Below are 19,522 nucleotides of genomic sequence, written 5' to 3'. Positions count from 1 at the left end.
CTTAGTAAAATAGGGCTGGAGGGGTAAAAAAAATAAAATCTAAAAATTAACTCACCTCATCCACTTGTTCGCACAGCCCGGCTTCTCTTCTGTCTTCTTCTTTGAGGAAAATGACCTGTGGTGACGTCACTGCGCTAATCACATGGTCCGTCACATGATCCATCACAATGGTGATGGGTCATGTGATGTACCATGTGATAAGCGCAGTGTTGTCATCAAAGGTCCTTTACCCAGGTCCTGAAGAAAGAAGAGAAGCTGGGCTGCGCGAAAAAGTAGATAAAAGTGAGTTTAATTATTATTATTTTATTTTTTTATCCCCTCCAGCCCTATTGTACTATGTATTCTGTATTAAGAATGCTATTATTTTCCCTTATAACCATGTGAAGAAGTTCAGGTCTGGGTACCACATTCAGTTTTTTATCACGCGCGTGCAAAAAGCGTGCAAAAATTTATATAGTTTTTTTGTGTATTTTAGAAGGCCCATAACCCTATTAGGGAATTCTGTGTAAATGGTAAATGGTTAAAAAGAACATTTATTCCTCTAGAGGACCTGCCCTGTCATGGTTTTCACAGATAGTCCATTGATTTGAAAGAGCTCTGTGTAATACCTAACTTCCCCTGTGGTGGTGTTGCAAAAAAATTGAACCCCTATTGCCAGGTTTCCCTACAGGTGACCACTGATTGCTGGAGGTCCCAGCAGGAAAAAAAATTGTGATCTGTGTATTGTTAGGGAACCCTTCTAACGAAAAGGTACAAATAATAAATATATTTTTTTTGCAATTTCAATAATAAAGAAAATGTTTGCTCTGTTTATTTTTAGCTGGAGCGAAGTCTACATCTTTCATCAGATCATGCGAACCTTCATCTCAATGTGGCTTCAATGGCAGTGTGGGCATACAACAAGGACATATCAGGATGAGCAGTTCATGTTGCAACACTGACAACTGCACTCCTAATACTCCCACATGTAAGTCGTCTATTTCTGCTTTTCTGTGCAAATATTAGGTTAAAGTAATTAAAACAAAAATACATTTTGGGGGGAAATTACAAGAATGGGCGTTGCATGTGCCAGTTTTAGAAAAGTGCTCCAGAGTAAGATGAGACTTTTTTTTTAAGTGGAGGACCTCTTAATAACATTGGCACATCTTCTGGTGTAGTTTTGTGCTGTAATTGTCATCAAATTATCATAATACTGATGGACACAGGAGGTCATACTGCTTTTTGTTAAGCTCCACCCACTTTGTGAGAAAAAAGAAAAAGTTAAATTGGAAAAAGTTCCAAACCTGGCGTATATATCAAAACCTGCAAGAATAAATCAAATTGTATTTTGTACCTACTACTGCTGGATTTTCTACAATTTATCTTTTGCATTATGTAAAGAGAGACTATGATTCCTCAAACCACCTTCCCACTGCATCGGTAGATGGAGTACACCGTGACACAACATCTCATCAGGTCCACTACCAGTCCCATCTTCTGCACCAGCTACTCTGGGGCTCACTGTATTTACGCCACTTCACCAATCATGCTTCATGTTGACTCATCTCCACTGTAGCCAAATCACTGACCACAGTGTTGATGTGTTATTCTAAATGACCTCCGCACTAGGGTGTGCCCAGTGATTGGCTGCCACAGTCACAAGTCAAGACATTGCACCACTAATACAAATACAGAAGAAGCAAAGGCCATCAGGGAAAAGTTGAACCATTAGAGCAGCAGAATCTAATGTGTTGTCAGTGGCAGTGGTGTACTAACCACACAATCAAAACATCTCATTACAATGGGGCCGGGGTAATGAGTTGACACCTGCACTCCACTTAAAAATTGTGGTGCCAGTGGTAGATGGATGATCACAATGCCACAAGGATAGTACCACGGCACTTTTCAGTTTATATAAGCAAAATCTTTATTGATGCGTATGGTCAAGTCACTATTAGAGATGAGCGAATCGAAGCTGACGAAGTGGAATTCGATCCGAATTTCAGAAAGAAATCGATTTGCAACAAATCTGAATTTCCTCACACTTCGTGGTAACGAATTGCAATTTTTCCTAAACTGGCGGCCACACATGTGAGGACATGGGGCAAGGAAATCTGGGAAGGCGGTATCACCCAGATTGACATGCATGCATGCAGCTAATCAGCTGCCAGCCCTGGGACATCTTAAAATCTGACATTTTACAGCGTTCCGAGTGCAGGGCACAGACGTAAGAAGGCACTAGGGACAGCAATTGGAAAAACCTCCTTGTGGAAAAAATAAAATGAAAAAACAATTTATAAGTGCAGGGAAAGGATAGGGAGTAATCATTTCACAGCATCTTAGTGCAGGGAGAGACGTCAGAAGCCGCTAGGGACAGCGATAAAAAAGCGATTTACAAGTGCAGGAAAAGATTATTTGGGGATCCAAATAGCCATTAGACAGCTCTGTCATTCCAGCAATTTGTTCTTGGGGTGCAAGTGCTGTGTTGAAAAGCCTTTAGTAGCTTATATCTGTGGAAATAGAAAAATATATACGCAGTTCACTTGTGCCGTTATATGTGGTGAAATCGTTTAGTGGCGTATTTCATTGCAAAAAGAAAAATATTTTCTCAGTTCACTTCTGCAGCAATATGTGGCATATTTCAGTAGAAAAAGAAAAATATATATGCACTTCACTGTTGCAGTTATTTGTGGTGAAAGCGTTTAGTAGCCTATTTCAGTACAAAAAGAAAATATATTCTCATTTCACTTCTGCAGTTATATGTGTTGAAAGCGTTTAGTGGCCTATTTCAGTACAAAAAGAAAAATATATTCAGCGTTCACTTTTGCAGTCATGTGTGGTAAAACCTTTAGTGACGTATTTCGGTAGAAAAACTAAATATATTTAGCGTTTCACTGTTGCAGGTATATGTGGCAGAACCATTTGTGACATATTTTTGGTCAAAAAACAAATTTTATTCAGCGTTCAGCGCTGTAGTTATATGCGGTAAAATCTCTATGATGTCTCCACGATAAATCTGCAGCGTGGGGGCCCCATGTGGCTTTGACACACTTTCAAAATAATCCTTCAGTGGAGCGAATAGTTGCCCGATGACCGGGACACTCCATGAACTTCCCAGGAGCTGTTGTCGGGAGCAGCGGTTCATTTCTGAAGCATCCGTATAGTGCGGGGGGAATCCGAAGACCCTTTCCATCTCCGTGCTTCGTTATAAGTGGTAAAATCTTTATTGAAGTATTTCGGTGGAAAAACAAATTTTATTCAGTGTTCAGCGCTGCAGTTATATGCGGTAAAATCTTTTGTGACTTATTTTGGTGGAAAACTAAATTGTAATCAGCGTTCAGCGCTGCAGTTATATGCGGTAAAATCTTTTGTGACTTATTTCGGTGGGAAAAAAATTGTATTCAGCGTTCAGCACTACAGTGATTAGAGTTGTTGCGATACCAAATTTTTGATTCGGTTTTGATACCATAAAAAAGTATTGCGATACTCTATACCATTCAATACCACGCGAAAAAAAACAGCGTGCACCGCATAGATTTTTTTTATATTTTAATAGTTTGAACTTTTCTGTCGCGGCGATATGTGATATGTTTATTTATTGTTTATACCTTTTATATGTACCTTTTATATGTAAAATATATATATATACCTTTTATATGTAAAAATTCATACTTAATATTTTGGTGTGGTTTTTTTTACCTTTTTTTTTTTTTACACTTTTTATTTAATAACTATTTCCCCCCTTAGGGGCTAGAACCTGGGATTTTTTTCATCCCTTGTCCTATTCACCCTGATAGAGCTCTATCAGGGTGAATAGGACTTCACACTCTCCCTGCTGCTCAGTGCACACAGCATCAGGGATGTTACCATGACAGCCAGGGCTTCAGTAGCGTCCTGGCTGCCATGGTAACTGATCGGAGACCCAGGCTTACACTGCTGGGGCTTCGATCAGAATCTGCCACTGCTACCAATGAGGGGGAGGGGAGAGGACCCTGTGGCCACTGCCACCAATGATTTTAATACTGGGGGGAGGGGGCACTGTGCCACCAATTATTTTAATGGGGTGGGAGGTTAAGGGGGGGCGCACTGCGCTACCAATGATAATTACCCCTTAATACAGGAGGCAGGTACTGGCAGATCAGCATCAGTAAACACCTCAGGTGTCACAACCAGACAGCTGAGAAGCTCTGACAGAGGCCTTTCAGAACCTCCTCCTTGAGTTTCTGTGTTGTGGTATTCAGTTCCTCCTCTCGTTAGTCTCTCTCAGCTGTCATGTGTTGGACTAATTGCTTCCCTTTAAATTCCTCCCCAGAATGCTTTTCTGGGCGGCTTATACTTCTTCCTGGAGTGTGTGTGCATGCTGACCTTGTTCTCCTATCTGCTACAAAGCTAAGTGTTGTACCTTTATCTGTTATTTTCTGTTTGCTGGATCCCAGGTGACCCTGACTCCCTCCGTATCTTGTGTAGGGAGCCGGTGGTCGTGTCCCCTCACTATTGTAGGGTGCTCAGGGCTTTATAGTCAAGGTTCGTGGATATGCAAACCTCCACCATTTGGATCTTTGCATAGGCTGAGCAGCCAGGGAAAGTGCCAGGTCTTCTGCAGGGGTCTCCCTTGGTTCCTTAGCTTTTGGATCCAGCGAGTCATTTTTACATGTTGCCTTGCCTTGTTTCCTGTACACCGTCCGTGACATCAGGTGCCACACCTGAGGGGTTAACTGCCGCTGATCGCAGCTCCCTGTCAGGGGCAAGGTGCCGGCAATGCAATTCTGCTGCCGGCACCCACCTCCTGTATTATGTGTTAAAGTCTGGACCCATATAAAGTAGTATTTAAGTATTAGGCTACACAGAGCGGCACCCAGAGATGTCCCAGCACTTACTATTATTCCTGGGTGCCGCTCCGTTCGCCCGCTGTGCGCCTGTGCCCCATTACTGTCTCCTCTTCTGCTCCATATGCCAATTACTATCAGAGCAATGGGAAGAAGACATCAGCTTCTCTAGTGGGTGTTCCTTCTCCCTGGCTGTAGCGCTGTCCAATCGCAGCGCAGAGAGAAGGAACGCCCACTAGAGAAGCTGATGTCTCCTCCCCATTGCTTCGATAGTAATTGGCATATGGAGCAGGAGAGGAGACAGTAATGGGGCACAGCGGGCGAACGGAGCAGCGCCCAGGAATAATAGTAAGTGCTGGGACATCTCTGGGCACCGCTCTGTGTAGGAAAAGTCCTATCATTGGTGGCGCAGTGCGCCCACCCCTCTCTCCATTTATTGGTGGCAGCCGCAGCACAGGGGAAGGGAGAGACTGCTCACTTCTCCCCTGTGCTGCTGAGAGAACATGAGCGCGCTGACAGCAGCACACTCATGTTCAGAGATACTAGACTGCACAGCAGCGCATCCCAGGATCGAAAAAATTGAAATCCCAGTATCGTATCGATACCGGGACAAAAGTATTGATTGGGTATCGAAATTTCTATACCCGCAACAACCTGCCACGGCTGAGGATGGGGAAAACCCTCAGCCGTGCGATGCCAGAAGATGTTATGGGCTGCTTGACCAGGACAACAGTATTAGGGAGCAGGTCACCTCCTATCGCGTCCCTAAACTGACCCTAACTCCTATCCATATGAGTCAACACTGAAGGTGGGAGGACTCATACACCGGATGCCTAGGGGTTCCTACTAGCCCTCAGGATTGCCCTGGAACAAGGAGCAGGGTAAGACGACCTGTTCTTTCTGGACACGAATGAACAGGAGTCTCACTGGCCAAGCTGCAGGGAAAGGAACATAAACAGCCTATGGATATGGCAGGAGGCTGAAAATCACTTCCACACCTACCTGCCACAGACACTCAGACTGGATCCAGTGCAAGACAGCAAGTGTCCTCACCCAAAAACAAATGGAAACAGCACACACACAAACACACAGTAAACCAGATCCATAGGTGCATAACATAATGAAGGAAAACATCAAATGGACATCAACATAAACTAAAGAGTCACAGATAGTTTATGACCACAAGGGTGGCCCCCACTGGCAGATGGACTGCACAGGAGACTGCTCCGGCTAAGCATGGCTGAAGCAACCCACTGAGACATGCCAAACACAGAGGCTTTATAGGCCTAAGTGGCCACACCCACACAGACACACCCAGTGTCTCACACACAGAGAAAGGGAGTTAACCCTTCCACCACCAGGGAAGGGAAAACACCACTTAAAAGGGAAGTGCACACAATAACATCAAACGAAGTGCACACATACACACATGCCAAACGGAACCGCATGCACAACATAGCAAGCTGCCACGATACAGCACAGACTGCTATGCTGCCACATACATACTGTTGCCAGCGGCAACCACAGGTGAGGCAAATACCACAGCCCTCACCTGTGATTGACAACCAAACCAAAGACCGCTGACAACCGCATGCGGTTCAGGAGTCACGACCATAACCATGGCCGTGACACAACCCTAGAAGTGATATGTGGTAAAATCTTTTGTGACTTATTTCGGTGTAAAACCAAATTGTATTCAGTGTTCAGCGCTGCAGTTAGATGCAGTAAAATCTTTTGACTTATTTCGGTGGAAAAACAAATAGTATTCAGCATTCAGAGCTGCAATTATATGTGGTAAAATCTTTATTGACGTATTTTGGTGGAAAAACTATTCTTATTCAGCGTTCAGCGCCGCAGTAATATGTGGTAAAATCTTTATTGAAGTATGTCGGTCGAAAAACAAAATTATTTCAGTGGTCAGCGCTGCAGTTATACGCAGTAAAATCTTTAGTGACGTATCTTGATGAACTTTGGGACTCTTCCAGGCTCAAAGCTATCCTGACACTTTGTCTTCTCATTGTCTGCCCATTCATTTCAAGCAGGTTCACCCAGAAGCATCTTGGTTGATCGACACTCTGTCATTGTGCCATTCTGTGGCTTTTTCATGCTGCTGCCATCTTCACACTCTGTCATTATGCCACTCTGTGGCCTCCTCCTGATGCTGCTACTGATACCTCCAGACTGTCATTGTGCCGCTCTGTGGTCTCCTCATGCTGATGCCACCTCCAGACTCAGTCATTGTGCCACTCTGTGGCCTCCTCCTGATGCTGCTGACACCTCCAGACTCTGACATTGTGCTGCTCTGTTTCTCCTCATGCTGTTGCCAACTCCAGACTCTGTCATTGTGCCACTCTGTGGTATCCTCATGCTGCTGCCACCTCCAGACTCTGTCATTGTGCTGCTCTGTGGTATCCTCATGCTGCTGCCACCTCCTCACTCGGTCATTGTGCCAGTCTGTGGCCTCCTCCTGATGCTGCTGACACCTCCAGACTCTGTCATTGTGCCACTCTGTGGCCTACTTATGCTGCTGCCACCTCCAGACTCTGTCATTTTGCCACTCTGTGGCCTCCTCCTGTTGCTGCTGCTGCCGACACCTCCTCACTCGGTCATTGTGCTACTCTATGGCCTCCTCCTGATGCTGCTGCTGACACCTCCAGACTCGGTCATTGTGCCACTCGGTTGCCTTCTCCTAATGCTGCTGCCGCCACCTAAACACTCTGTGGCCTCCTCATACTGCTTCCATCTCCAGACTCTGTCATTGGGCCACTCTGTGGTCTCCTCTTGTAATCTAAAAAGGACCGGGAAAGGAGACAGTAGGGGAGGGTAGAGGCTGCTCAGATTTTTTTTAAAGTTTGGGTTTCAGATTGTTTTTGAAAGTTTAAATAATGGGATGTATCAGGTCAGGAAAATAGGTCAGACATGTAAGGACAGGACAGATTGTGTACTGCCTTATATCTAGTATTTTGAACCAAATTTGCTGGGCAATGGGAAGCCAGTGAATGGGTTGGCAGAAGCAGAGAAGAAACAAGGGGGGAGGTTGATTGACAGTTGAGTTGAGGATATATTGAAGAGTTGAAAAAGTGTTAGATGGTAGGCCACAGCGGAGGATGTTGCCATATTCTAGTTGGGAGATGTTGAGGAAGTGCACTAGCATTTTAGTTGATTCAAAGTAGAGGAAAGAGCAGATATCAGACATGGTTTTGAGTTGGAGGTGGCAGGAGGTGGTAAGAGCTTGGTGGGGTAACCTGATATCTATATATGCTCCAAAATCTTAAAGGGGGTCTAACATGTAATTACCAGATCAATAGAGTTGGGTTGTTGTTCCAGAAGATTGTTCTGATTGCCATATACCAGTAAGTCAGAAAAGAGTTTATTCCTAAATTATCTTTTTCTGCCTCACAGGGATATTGTTCTTCTTCTGGATCAACATTGCAGCATAATAGGCTGAACTGCATACAGGGAGTGCAGAATTATTAGGCAAATTAGTATTTTGACCACATCATCCTCTTTATGCATGTTGTCTTACTCCAAGCTGTATAGGCTCGAAAGCCTACTACCAATTAAAGGGGTTGTCCAGGTTCAGAGCTGAACCTGGACATCCCTCCATTTTCACCCTGGCAGCCCCCCTGACATGAGCATCGGAGCAGTTCATGCTCCGATGCTCTCCTTTGCCCTGCGCTAAATCGCGCAGGGCAAAGGCATTTTTCTGAGTTCCGGTGACGTACCGGGGCTCTCTATGGGGCTGACAGGAACCCCGGTGACGTCACCGGCACTGATGGGCGGGATTTGGCTCTGCCCTAGCCAGTAAAACGGCTAGGGCAGAGCTAAAGCCCGCCCCTCAGAGCCGGTGACGTCACCAAACACACTGCTGGGCGGCAGTTACCGCCCGGCAGTGTGTTATTGTAAACACAAGAGCCTGTGCCCTGCGCGATCTAGCGCAGGGCACGGGAGCGCATCGGAGCATGAGATGCTCCGATGCCAGGCTCAGGAGGGCTGCCGGGGTGAAAATAAGGGTATGTCCGGGTTCAGCTCTGAACCCGGACAACCCCTTTAAGCATATTAGGTGATGTGCATCTCTGTAATGAGAAGGGGTGTGGTCTAATGACATCAACACCCTATATCAGGTGTGCATAATTATTAGGCAACTTCCTTTCCTTTGGCAAAATGGGTCAAAAGAAGGACTTGACAGGCTCAGAAAAGTCAAAAATAGTGAGATATCTTGCAGAGGGATGCAGCACTCTTAAAATTGCAAAGCTTCTGAAGCGTGATCATCGAACAATCAAGCGTTTCATTCAAAATAGTCAACAGGGTTGCAAGAAGCGTGTGGAAAAACCAAGGCGCAAAATAACTGCCCATGAACTGAGAAAAGTCAAGCGTGCAGCTGCCAAGATGCCACTTGCCACCAATTTGGCCATATTTCAGAGCTGCAACATCACTAGAGTGCCCAAAAGCAAAAGGTGTGCAATACTCAGAGACATGGCCAAGGTAAGAAAGGCTGAAAGACGACCACCACTGAACAAGACACACAAGCTGAAACGTCAAGACTGGGCCAAGAAATATCTCAAGACTGATTTTTCTAAGGTTTTATGGACTGATGAAATGAGAGTGAGTCTTGATGGGCCAGATGGATGGGCCCGTGGCTGGATTGGTAAAGGGCAGAGAGCTCCAGTCCGACTCAGACGCCAGCAAGGTGGAGGTGGAGTACTGGTTTGGGCTGGTATCATCAAAGATGAGCTTGTGGGGCCTTTTCGGGTCGAGGATGGAGTCAAGCTCAACTCCCAGTCCTACTGCCAGTTTCTGGAAGACACCTTCTTCAAGCAGTGGTACAGGAAGAAGTCTGCATCCTTCAAGAAAAACATGATTTTCATGCAGGACAATGCTCCATCACACGCGTCCAAGTACTCCACAGCGTGGCTGGCAAGAAAGGGTATAAAAGAAGAAAATCTAATGACATGGCCTCCTTGTTCACCTGATCTGAACCCCATTGAGAACCTGTGGTCCATCATCAAATGTGAGATTTACAAGGAGGGAAAACAGTACACCTCTCTGAACAGTGTCTGGGAGGCTGTGGTTGCTGCTGCACGCAATGTTGATGGTGAACAGATCAAAACACTGACAGAATCCATGGATGGCAGGCTTTTGAGTGTCCTTGCAAAGAAGGGTGGCTATATTGGTCACTGATTTGTTTTTGTTTTTGAATGTTAGAAATGTATATTTGTGAATGTTGAGATGTTATATTGGTTTCACTGGTAAAAATAAATAATTGAAATGGGTATATATTTTTTTTTTTGTTAAGTTGCCTAATAATTATGCACAGTAATAGTCACCTGCACGCACAGATATCCCCCTAAAATAGCTAAAACTAAAAACAAACTAAAAACTACTTCCAAAAAATATTCAGCTTTGATATTAATGAGTTTTTTGGGTTCATTGAGAACATGGTTGTTGTTCAATAATAAAATTAATCCTCAAAAATACAACTTGCCTAATAATTCTGCACTCCCTGTAGAGTTATGTTTATCCCCAATCTTATCAAAGATATTACTATACTGGTATACATGACTAAATGCTATACAACCTTTATATAAAGTGTTCAGGAGCTAGCCCTTACACTCTTACTCAACAATTTGGTATTAGATGTGACAAATTACCACTTTCTGTGTGTCCTGATAGGACATATGGAGTTACAGTAGTACATGTGGTTCTTTTAGTAATATCTGTGGTTGCTCTGTGTGTTACATAGAGCCTCATTGACTTCAATCCATGGGGTAGGTCCCACTGAACCTCCCTAGCCAAAATGAAGTGATTGTGAAGGACAGCCCCTTTAATGATGAGAAGGTTGAATGATAAATATTCTTAATTTAGGTTCCCACATCAATAAACATTATCCTGTACATACTATGGAAACAAGTGTTCTTTATATTTTGTCTTTTACCTGTTTGCTTCCAGTGCCAACAATAAGCTCTAACCCCAATGGACTGGTCTGCAGATACTGCGCATCCGTTGACTCTACCTGGTGTCACACCGATGATACAGTACAATGCACTGGGGAGCAGAATATGTGTCTTCTCCAGACAACTCATGTGTCAGGTACTAAAATTGGTTATTTTTTATTTCACTTCTTAGGATATGTTGAGCCAAAGGAGGGAGACATTAGTTTGAGCCTCTTTCATGCTGCTTATTGGCAATGAGGGCTAACAACAGTAGGGCAAAAAATGATTTTCTTGCTAAAATATCTAGGTGTTTGCTGTGGGTAAAAAATCTCCAAGACTGATAACAAAAAAAAAATCCTAAATAAACCTCATTTGTGAAAATGTTCTTACAGAAAAAAGGCCACAGTGCAGCTTTCTTTTCCAGGAGTAGTAGTGGGAATAGTATCCATGGTCAAGAAGACCAATGCTAAGGTTAGATAATGTGTAAATAAAGGAGGCTAAATGTTGTATTAAATAGAATTGTGTTTTTTGCAGGATCAGTGTCAGCCTCATCAGCCATCCGAGGGTGCGCAACAAAGTCTATCTGTGACCTTGGCAGCCAGTCCGCAAGCGCTGGAGGAGTTACAACCGATGTTAAGATTATTTGCACCAACAGTGGCCTTAGTGTCCATAACATTGTCCTGACTCCGGCCATTGTGTGTCTTCTACTGCTGAAACTGTTCTTCTAACAGTGGCTAAGGATCTTTGGAGGAACTAGGCCGAAAGAAATGACAAATGTTTACAGCACAGAATATTTCTATATTGTTTCATTGTCAGTTTTTGTAATAATCTTTGGCTGGAAAATATCTACGTGCACAAGTGATATAACAATTGTCTTCTGCATTTGTTGCCTTTCATTCTTTTGTGGTTTTACTCTTTTTTTGCAAACCGCTTCCTTTCATATTTCAATGAGGTTTTTATCAAGGATTTTCACAGTGATAGTTAACTAAATGTAGTGAGCGACACATCTATACAATACTAAGGAAGTTACGGTCCACACAGAGAGCTGATCACTTTTCTGACTATTGTGAAAAATTGATATTTTCTTGTCATTATCACAAGAGTTGAGCGGACACCTGGATGTTCGGGTTCGAGAAGTTCGGCTGAACTTCCCGAAAATGTTCGGTTCGGGATCCGAACCCGATCCGAACTTCGTCCCGAACCCGAACCCCATTGAAGGCAATGGGGACCCGAACTTTTCGGCACTAAAAAGGCTGTAAAACAGCCCAGGAAAGGGCTAGAGGGCTGCAAAAGGCAGCAACATGTAGGTAAATCCCCTGCAAACAAATTTGGATAGGGAAATGAATTAAAATAAAAATTAAATAAATAAAAATTAACCAAAATCAATTGGACAGAGGTTCCATAGCAGAGAATCTGGCTTCACGTCACCCACCACTGGAACAGTCCATTGTCATATATTTAGGCCCAGGCACCCAGGCAGAGGAGAGAGGTCCCGTAACAGAGAATCTGTCTTCCTGTCAGCAGAGAATCAGTCTGCATGTCATAGCAGAGAATCAGGCTTCACGTCACCCACGACTGCAACAGTCCATAGTAATAAATTTAGGCCCAGCACCCAGGCAGAGGAGAGAGGTCCTGTAACAGACAATCTGGCTTCATGTCAGCAGAGAATTAGTCTGCATGTCATAGCAGAGAATCAGGCTTCACGTCAGCCACCAATGCAACAGTCCATTGTCAGATATTTAGGCCCAGCACCCAGGCAGAGGAGAGAGGTCCCGTAACAGAGAATCTGGCTTCATGTCAGCAGAGAATTAGTCTGCATGTCATAGCAGAGAATCAGGCTTCACGTCAGCCACCAATGCAACAGTCCATTGTCAGATATTTAGGCCCAGCACCCAGGCAGAGGAGAGAGGTCCCGTAACAGAGGATCTGGCTTCATGTCAGCAGAGAATCAGTCTGCATGTCATAGCAGAAAATCAGGCTTCACGTCAGCCACCACTGCAACAGTCCATTGTCAGATATTTAGGCCCAGCACCCAGGCAGAGGAGAGAGGTCCCGTAACAGAGAATCTGGCTTCATGTCAGCAGAGAATTAGTCTGCATGTCATAGCAGAGAATCAGGCTTCACGTCAGCCACCAATGCAACAGTCCATTGTCAGATATTTAGGCCCAGCACCCAGGCAGAGGAGAGAGGTCCCGTAACAGAGGATCTGGCTTCATGTCAGCAGAGAATCAGTCTGCATGTCATAGCAGAAAATCAGGCTTCACGTCAGCCACCACTGCAACAGTCCATTGTCAGATATTTAGGCCCAGCACCCAGGCAGAGGAGAGAGGTCCCGTAACAGAGGATCTGGCTTCATGTCAGCAGAGAATTAGTCTGCATGTCATAGCAGAAAATCAGGCTTCACGTCAGCCACCACTGCAACAGTCCATTGTCAGATACTTAGGCCCAGCACCCAGGCAGAGGAGAGAGGTCCCGTAACAGACAATCTGGCTTCATGTCAGCAGAGAATCAGTCTTCATATCATAGCAGAGAATCAGGCTTCACGTCACCCACCACTGTAAGAGTCCATTTTCATAAATTTAGGCCCAGCACCCAGGCAGAGGAGAGAGGTCCCGTAACAGACAATCTGGCTTCATGTCAGCAGAGAATCAGTCTTCATGTCATAGCAGAGAATCAGTCTTCATGTCATAGCAGAGAATCAGGCTTCACGTCAACCACCACTGTAAGAGTCCATTTTCATAAATTTAGGCCCAGCACCCAGGCAGAGGAGAGAGGTCCCGTAACAGACTATCTGGCTTCATGTCAGCAGAGAATTAGTCTGCATGTCATAGCAGAGAATGAGGCTTCACGTCAGCCACCACTGCAACAGTCCATTGGCATATATTTAGGCCCAGCACACAGGCAGAGGAGAGAGGTCCCGTAACAGACGATCTGGCTTCATGTCAGCAGAGAATCAGTCTGCATGTCATAGCAGAAAATCAGGCTTCACGTCAGCCACCACTGCAACAGTCCATTGTCAGATATTTAGGCCCAGCACCCAGGCAGAGGAGAGAGGTCCCGTAACAGAGGATCTGGCTTCATGTCAGCAGAGAATTAGTCTGCATGTCATAGCAGAGAATCAGGCTTCACGTCACCCAACATTGGAACAGTCCATTGGCATATATTTAGGCCCCGGCACCCAGACAGAGGAGAGGTTCATTCAACTTTGGGTAGCCTCGCAATATAATGGTAAAATGAAAATAAAAATAGGATTGAATGAGGAAGTGCCCTGGAGTCCAATAATATATGGTTAAGGGGAGGTAGTTAATGTCTAATCTGGACAAGGGACGGACAGGTCCTGTGGGATCCATGCCTGGTTCATTTTTATGAACGTCAGCTTGTCCACATTGGCTGTAGACAGGCGGCTGCGTTTGTCTGTAATGACGCCCCCTGCCGTGCTGAATACACGTTCAGACAAAACGCTGGCCGCCGGGCAGGCCAGCACCTCCAAGGCAAAAAAGGCTAGCTCTGGCCACGTGGACAATTTAGAGACCCAGAAGTTAAATGGGGCTGAACCATGAGTCAGTACGTGGAGGGGTGTGCACACGTACTGTTCCACCATGTTAGTGAAATGTTGCCTCCTGCTAACACATTGCGTATCAGGTGGTGGTGCAGTTAGCTGTGGCGTGTTGACAAAACTTTTCCACATCTCTGCCATGCTAACCCTGCCCTCAGAGGAGCTGGCCGTGACACAGATGCCTTGGCGACCTCTTGCTCCTCCTCTGCCTTGGGCTTCCACTTGTTCCCCTGTGACATTTGGGAATGCTCTCAGTAGCGCGTCTACCAACGTGCGCTTGTACTCGCGCATCTTCCTATCACGCTCCAGTGCAGGAAGTAAGGTGGGCACATTGTCTTTGTACCGTGGATCCAGCAGGGTGGCAACCCAGTAGTCCGCACAGGTTAAAATGTGGGCAACTCTGCTGTCGTTGCGCAGGCACTGCAGCATGTAGTCGCTCATGTGTGCCAGGCTGCCCAGGGGTAAGGACAAGCTGTCCTCTGTGGGAGGCGTATCGTCATCGTCCTGCCTTTCCCCCCAGCCACGCACCAGTGATGGACCCGAGCTGCGTTGGGTGCCACCACGCTGTGACAATGCTTCATCCTCATCCTCCTCCACCTCCTCCTCATCCTCGTCCTCCAGTAGTGGGCCCTGGCTGGCCACATTTGTACCTGGCTTCTGCTGTTGCCAAAAACCTCCCTCTGAGTCACTTCGAAGAGACTGGCCTGAAAGTGCTAAAAATGACCCCTCTTCCTCCTCCTCCTCCTCCTCCTCCTCCTGGGCCACCTCCTCTTCCATCATCGCCCTAAGTGTTTTCTCAAGGAGACATAGAAGTGGTATTGTAACGCTGATAACGGCGTCATCGCCACTGGCCATGTTGGTGGAGTACTCGAAACAGCGCAACAGGGCACACAGGTCTCGCATGGAGGCCCAGTCATTGGTGGTGAAGTGGTGCTGTTCTGTAGTGCGACTGACCCGTGCGTGCTGCAGCTGAAAGTCCACTATGGCCTGCTGCTGCTCGCACAGTCTGTCCAGCATGTGCAAGGTGGAGTTCCACCTGGTGGGCACGTCGCATATGAGGCGGTGAGCGGGAAGGCCGAAGTTACGCTGTAGCGCAGACAGGCGAGCAGCAGCAGGATGTGAACGCCGGAAGCGTGAACAGACGGCCAGCACTTTATGCAGCAGCTCTGACATGTCGGGGTAGTTGTGAATGAACTTCTGCACCACCAAATTCAGCACATGCGCCAAGCAAGGGATGTGCGTCAAATTGGCTAGTCCCAGAGCTGCAACGAGATTTCGCCCATTATCACACACCACCAGGCCGGGCTTGAGGCTCACCGGCAGCAACCACTCGTCGGTCTGTTGTGCTATACCCCGCCACAACTCCTGTGCGGTGTGGGGCCTGTCCCCCAAACATATGAGTTTCAGAATGGCCTGCTGACGTTTACCCCGGGCTGTGCTGAAGTTGGTGGTGAAGGTGTGTGGCTGACTGGATGAGCAGCTGGAAGAAGAGGAGGAGGAAGCCGAGAAGGAGGAGGTGGCAACAGGAGGCAAAGAATGTTGCCCTGCGATCCTTGGCGGCGGAAGGACGTGCGCCAAACAGCTCTCCGCCTGGGGCCCAGCTGCCACTACATTTACCCAGTGTGCAGTTAGGGAGATATAGCGTCCCTGGCCGTGCTTACTGGTCCACGTATCTGTGGTTAGGTGGACCTTGCTACAGATGGCGTTGCGCAGTGCACACTTGATTTTATCGGATACTTGGTTGTGCAGGGAAGGCACGGCTCTCTTGGAGAAGTAGTGCCGGCTGGGAACAACATACTGTGGGACAGCAAGCGACATGAGCTGTTTGAAGCTGTCTGTGTCCACCAGCCTAAATGACAGCATTTCATAGGCCAGTAGTTTAGAAATGCTGGCATTCAGGGCCAGGGATCGAGGGTGGCTAGGTGGGAATTTACGCTTTCTCTCAAATGTTTGTGAGATGGAGAGCTGAACGCTGCCGTGTGACATGGTTGATTCGCTTGGTGGCGGAGGTGGTGGTGGTGTTGGTGGTACATCCCCTGTTTGCTGGGCGGCAGGTGCCAATGTTCCTCCAGAGGCGGAGGAAGGGGCCGAGGCGGCAGCAGCAGAAGAGGCCGAGGCGGCAGCAGCAGAAGAGGTAGCAGGGGGAGCCTGAGTGACTTCCTTGGTTTTAAGGTGTTTACTCCACTGCAGTTCATGCTTTGCATGCAGGTGCCTGGTCATGCAGGTTGTGCTCAGGTTCAGAACGTTAATGCCTCGCTTCAGGCTCTGATGGCACAGCGTGCAAACCACTCGGGTCTTGTCGTCAGCACATTGTTTGAAGAAGTGCCATGCCAGGGAACTCCTTGAAGCTGCCTTTTGGGTGCTCGGTCCCAGATGGCGGCGGTCAGTAGCAGGCGGAGTCTCTTGGCGGCGGGTGTTCTGCTTTTGCCCACTGCTCCCTCTTTTGCTACGCTGTTGGCTCGGTCTCACCACTGCCTCTTCCTCCGAACTGTGAAAGTCAGTGGCACGACCTTCATTCCATGTGGGGTCTAGGACGTCATCGTCCCCTGCATCGTCTTCCACCCAGTCTTGATCCCTGACCTCCTGTTCAGTCTGCACACTGCAGAAAGACGCAGCAGTTGGCACCTGTGTTTCGTCATCATCAGAGACATGCTGAGGTGGTATTCCCATGTCCTCATCATCAGGAAACATAAGTGGTTGTGCGTCAGTGCAGTCTATGTCTTCCACCGCTGGGGAAGGGCTAGGTGGATGCCCTTGGGAAACCCTGCCAGCAGAGTCTTCAAACAGCATAAGAGACTGCTGCATAACTTGAGGCTGAGACAGTTTCCCTGGTATGCATGGGGGTGATGTGACAGACTGATGGGGTTGGTTTTCAGGCGCCATCTGTGCGCTTTCTGCAGAAGACTGGGTGGGAGATAATGTGAACGTGCTGGATCCACTGTCGGCCACCCAATTGACTAATGCCTGTACCTGCTCAGGCCTTACCATCCTTAGAACGGCATTGGGCCCCACCATATATCGCTGTAAATTCTGGCGGCTACTGGGACCTGAGGTAGTTGGTACACTAGGACGTGTGGATGTGGCAGAACGGCCACGTCCTCTCCCAGCACCAGAGGGTCCACTAACACCACCACGACCATGTCCACGTCCGCGTCCCTTACTAGATGTTTTCCTCATTGTTATGGTTCACCACAACAACAAAAATATTATTTGGCCCAATGTATTGTATTCAAATTCAGCTGAATATAAATTTGAGGCCTAGTATTTAGGCGCTGGGTGACCGGTATGGATTTAGTGACAGAATTAGACTTGGAAATGCACAGTAGCGTGTGTGTGAAGTTATTCTGAATGACTCTATGTGCACCTTGAATATTATATACCCTTTTAGGGATAGATTTCAAATAGCTCTGATATAGCAGAAACCACTAAATTATGAAATTGCTAAATTGGGAATTGTATTTCAACCCTGAACAAAAAATGTGCTTTGACGGACACTAAATAACTTTCCCAGCCACAACAGGACAGCGGTAACAACAGATTTAGCGGGATATAAATTTGAGGCCTAGTATTTAGGCGCTGGGTGACCGGTATGGATTTAGTGACAGAATTAGACTTGGAAATGCACAGTAGCGTGTGTGTGAAGTTATTCTGAATGACCCTATGTGCACCTTGAATATTATATACCCTTTTAGGGATAGATTTCAAATAGCTCTGATATAGCAGAAACCACTAAATTATGAAATTGCTAAATTGGGAATTGTATTTCAACCCTGAACAAAAAATGTGCTTTGACGGACACTAAATAACTTGCCCAGCCACAACAGTACAGCGGTAACGACAGATTTAGCGGGATATAAATTTGAGGCCTAGTATTTAGGCGCTGGGTGACCGGTATGGATTTACTGACAGAATTAGACTGGGATATGGGCAAAAAATAACCACACTATTGCTGGTTAAATGCACTTGGTGTGACAGCTTGACCAACCACACTACTGAGGGTTAAATGCACTTGGTGACGGGCGCAGCCTGCCCCTGATGTAGTATATGGCCAAAAAATGAACAGACTATTGCTGGTTAAATGCACTTGGTGTGACAGCTTGACCAACCACACTACTGAGGGTTAAATGCACTTGGTGACGGGCGCAGCTTGCCCCTGATGTAGTATATGGCCAAAAAATTAACAGACTATTGCTGGTTAAATGCACTTGGTGTGACAGCTTCACCCTAATGTAGGCTTTAGCCAAAAAACAACCACACCATTGAGGGTTAAATGCACTTGGTGACAGGCGCAGCTTGCCCCTGATGTAGTATATGGCCAAAAAATAAACAGACTATTGCTGGTTAAATGCACTTGGTGTGACAGCTTCACCCTGATGTAGGCTTTAGCCAAAAAACAACCACACCATTGAGGGTTAAATGCACTTGGTCGCAGCTTGTGCTAGCACACCACAAGACACAAAATGGCCGCCGATCACCCCAGAAAAAAGTGACTGACAAACGGTCTGGGCAGCCTAAAAACAGTGAGCATTTGAATTTCAGCAGCTCAATGATGCACAGCTGCAGATCGATCGATTAATCAAGTCCTTTGGAGGAGTTAATCTGCCTAATCTCGCCCTACTGAACAAAAAATGTGCTTTGACGGACACTAAATAACTTTCCCAGCCACAACAGGACAGCGGTAACAACAGATTTAGCGGGATATAAATTTGAGGCCTAGTATTTAGGCGCTGGGTGACCGGTATGGATTTAGTGACAGAATTAGACTTGGAAATGCACAGTAGCGTGTGTGTGAAGTTATTCTGAATGACTCTATGTGCACCTTGAATATTATATACCCTTTTAGGGATAGATTTCAAATAGCTCTGATATAGCAGAAACCACTAAATTATGAAATTGCTAAATTGGGAATTGTATTTCAACCCTGAACAAAAAATGTGCTTTGACGGACACTAAATAACTTGCCCAGCCACAACAGTACAGCGGTAACGACAGATTTAGCGGGATATAAATTTGAGGCCTAGTATTTAGGCGCTGGGTGACCGGTGTGGATTTACTGACAGAATTAGACTGGGATATGGCCAAAAAATAACCACACTATTGCTGGTTAAATGCACTTGGTGTGACAGCTTGACCAACCACACTACTGAGGGTTAAATGCACTTGGTGACGGGCGCAGCCTGCCCCTGATGTAGTATATGGCCAAAAAATGAACAGACTATTGCTGGTTA

The 19,522-nt window shown here is 46.3% G+C and overlaps 1 protein-coding gene across 1 annotated transcript; it reads left to right on the top strand.

Moving 5' to 3' along the window:
* Positions 1-915: 915 nt before the first annotated feature.
* Positions 916-11,466, top strand: LOC122920038 (phospholipase A2 inhibitor and Ly6/PLAUR domain-containing protein-like). The gene is made up of 3 exons (XM_044269247.1): positions 916-967; positions 10,755-10,895; positions 11,273-11,466. Exons 1-3 carry the CDS (start codon positions 916-918, stop codon positions 11,464-11,466), a joined length of 387 nt encoding a protein of 128 aa, XP_044125182.1.
* The last annotated feature ends 8,056 nt before the right edge of the window (positions 11,467-19,522 follow it).

This window comes from Bufo gargarizans, chromosome 10 (genome assembly GCF_014858855.1).
Source record: "Bufo gargarizans isolate SCDJY-AF-19 chromosome 10, ASM1485885v1, whole genome shotgun sequence".
Lineage (NCBI taxonomy): Eukaryota > Metazoa > Chordata > Amphibia > Anura > Bufonidae > Bufo > Bufo gargarizans.
The sequence above is the reverse complement of the archived record's forward strand: the minus strand, read 5'-3'. Positions and strand labels throughout refer to the sequence as shown.

Coding starts and splice junctions, on each gene's coding strand:
- LOC122920038 (XM_044269247.1), top strand. CDS start 916: ATGAGCAGTTCATGTTGCAACACTGACAACTGCACTCCTAATACTCCC. Junction 968..10,754: donor CACTCCTAATACTCCCACAT/GTAAGTCGTCTA, acceptor GTTTGCTTCCAG/TGCCAACAATAAGCTCTAAC. Junction 10,896..11,272: donor CCAGACAACTCATGTGTCAG/GTACTAAAATTG, acceptor TGTTTTTTGCAG/GATCAGTGTCAGCCTCATCA.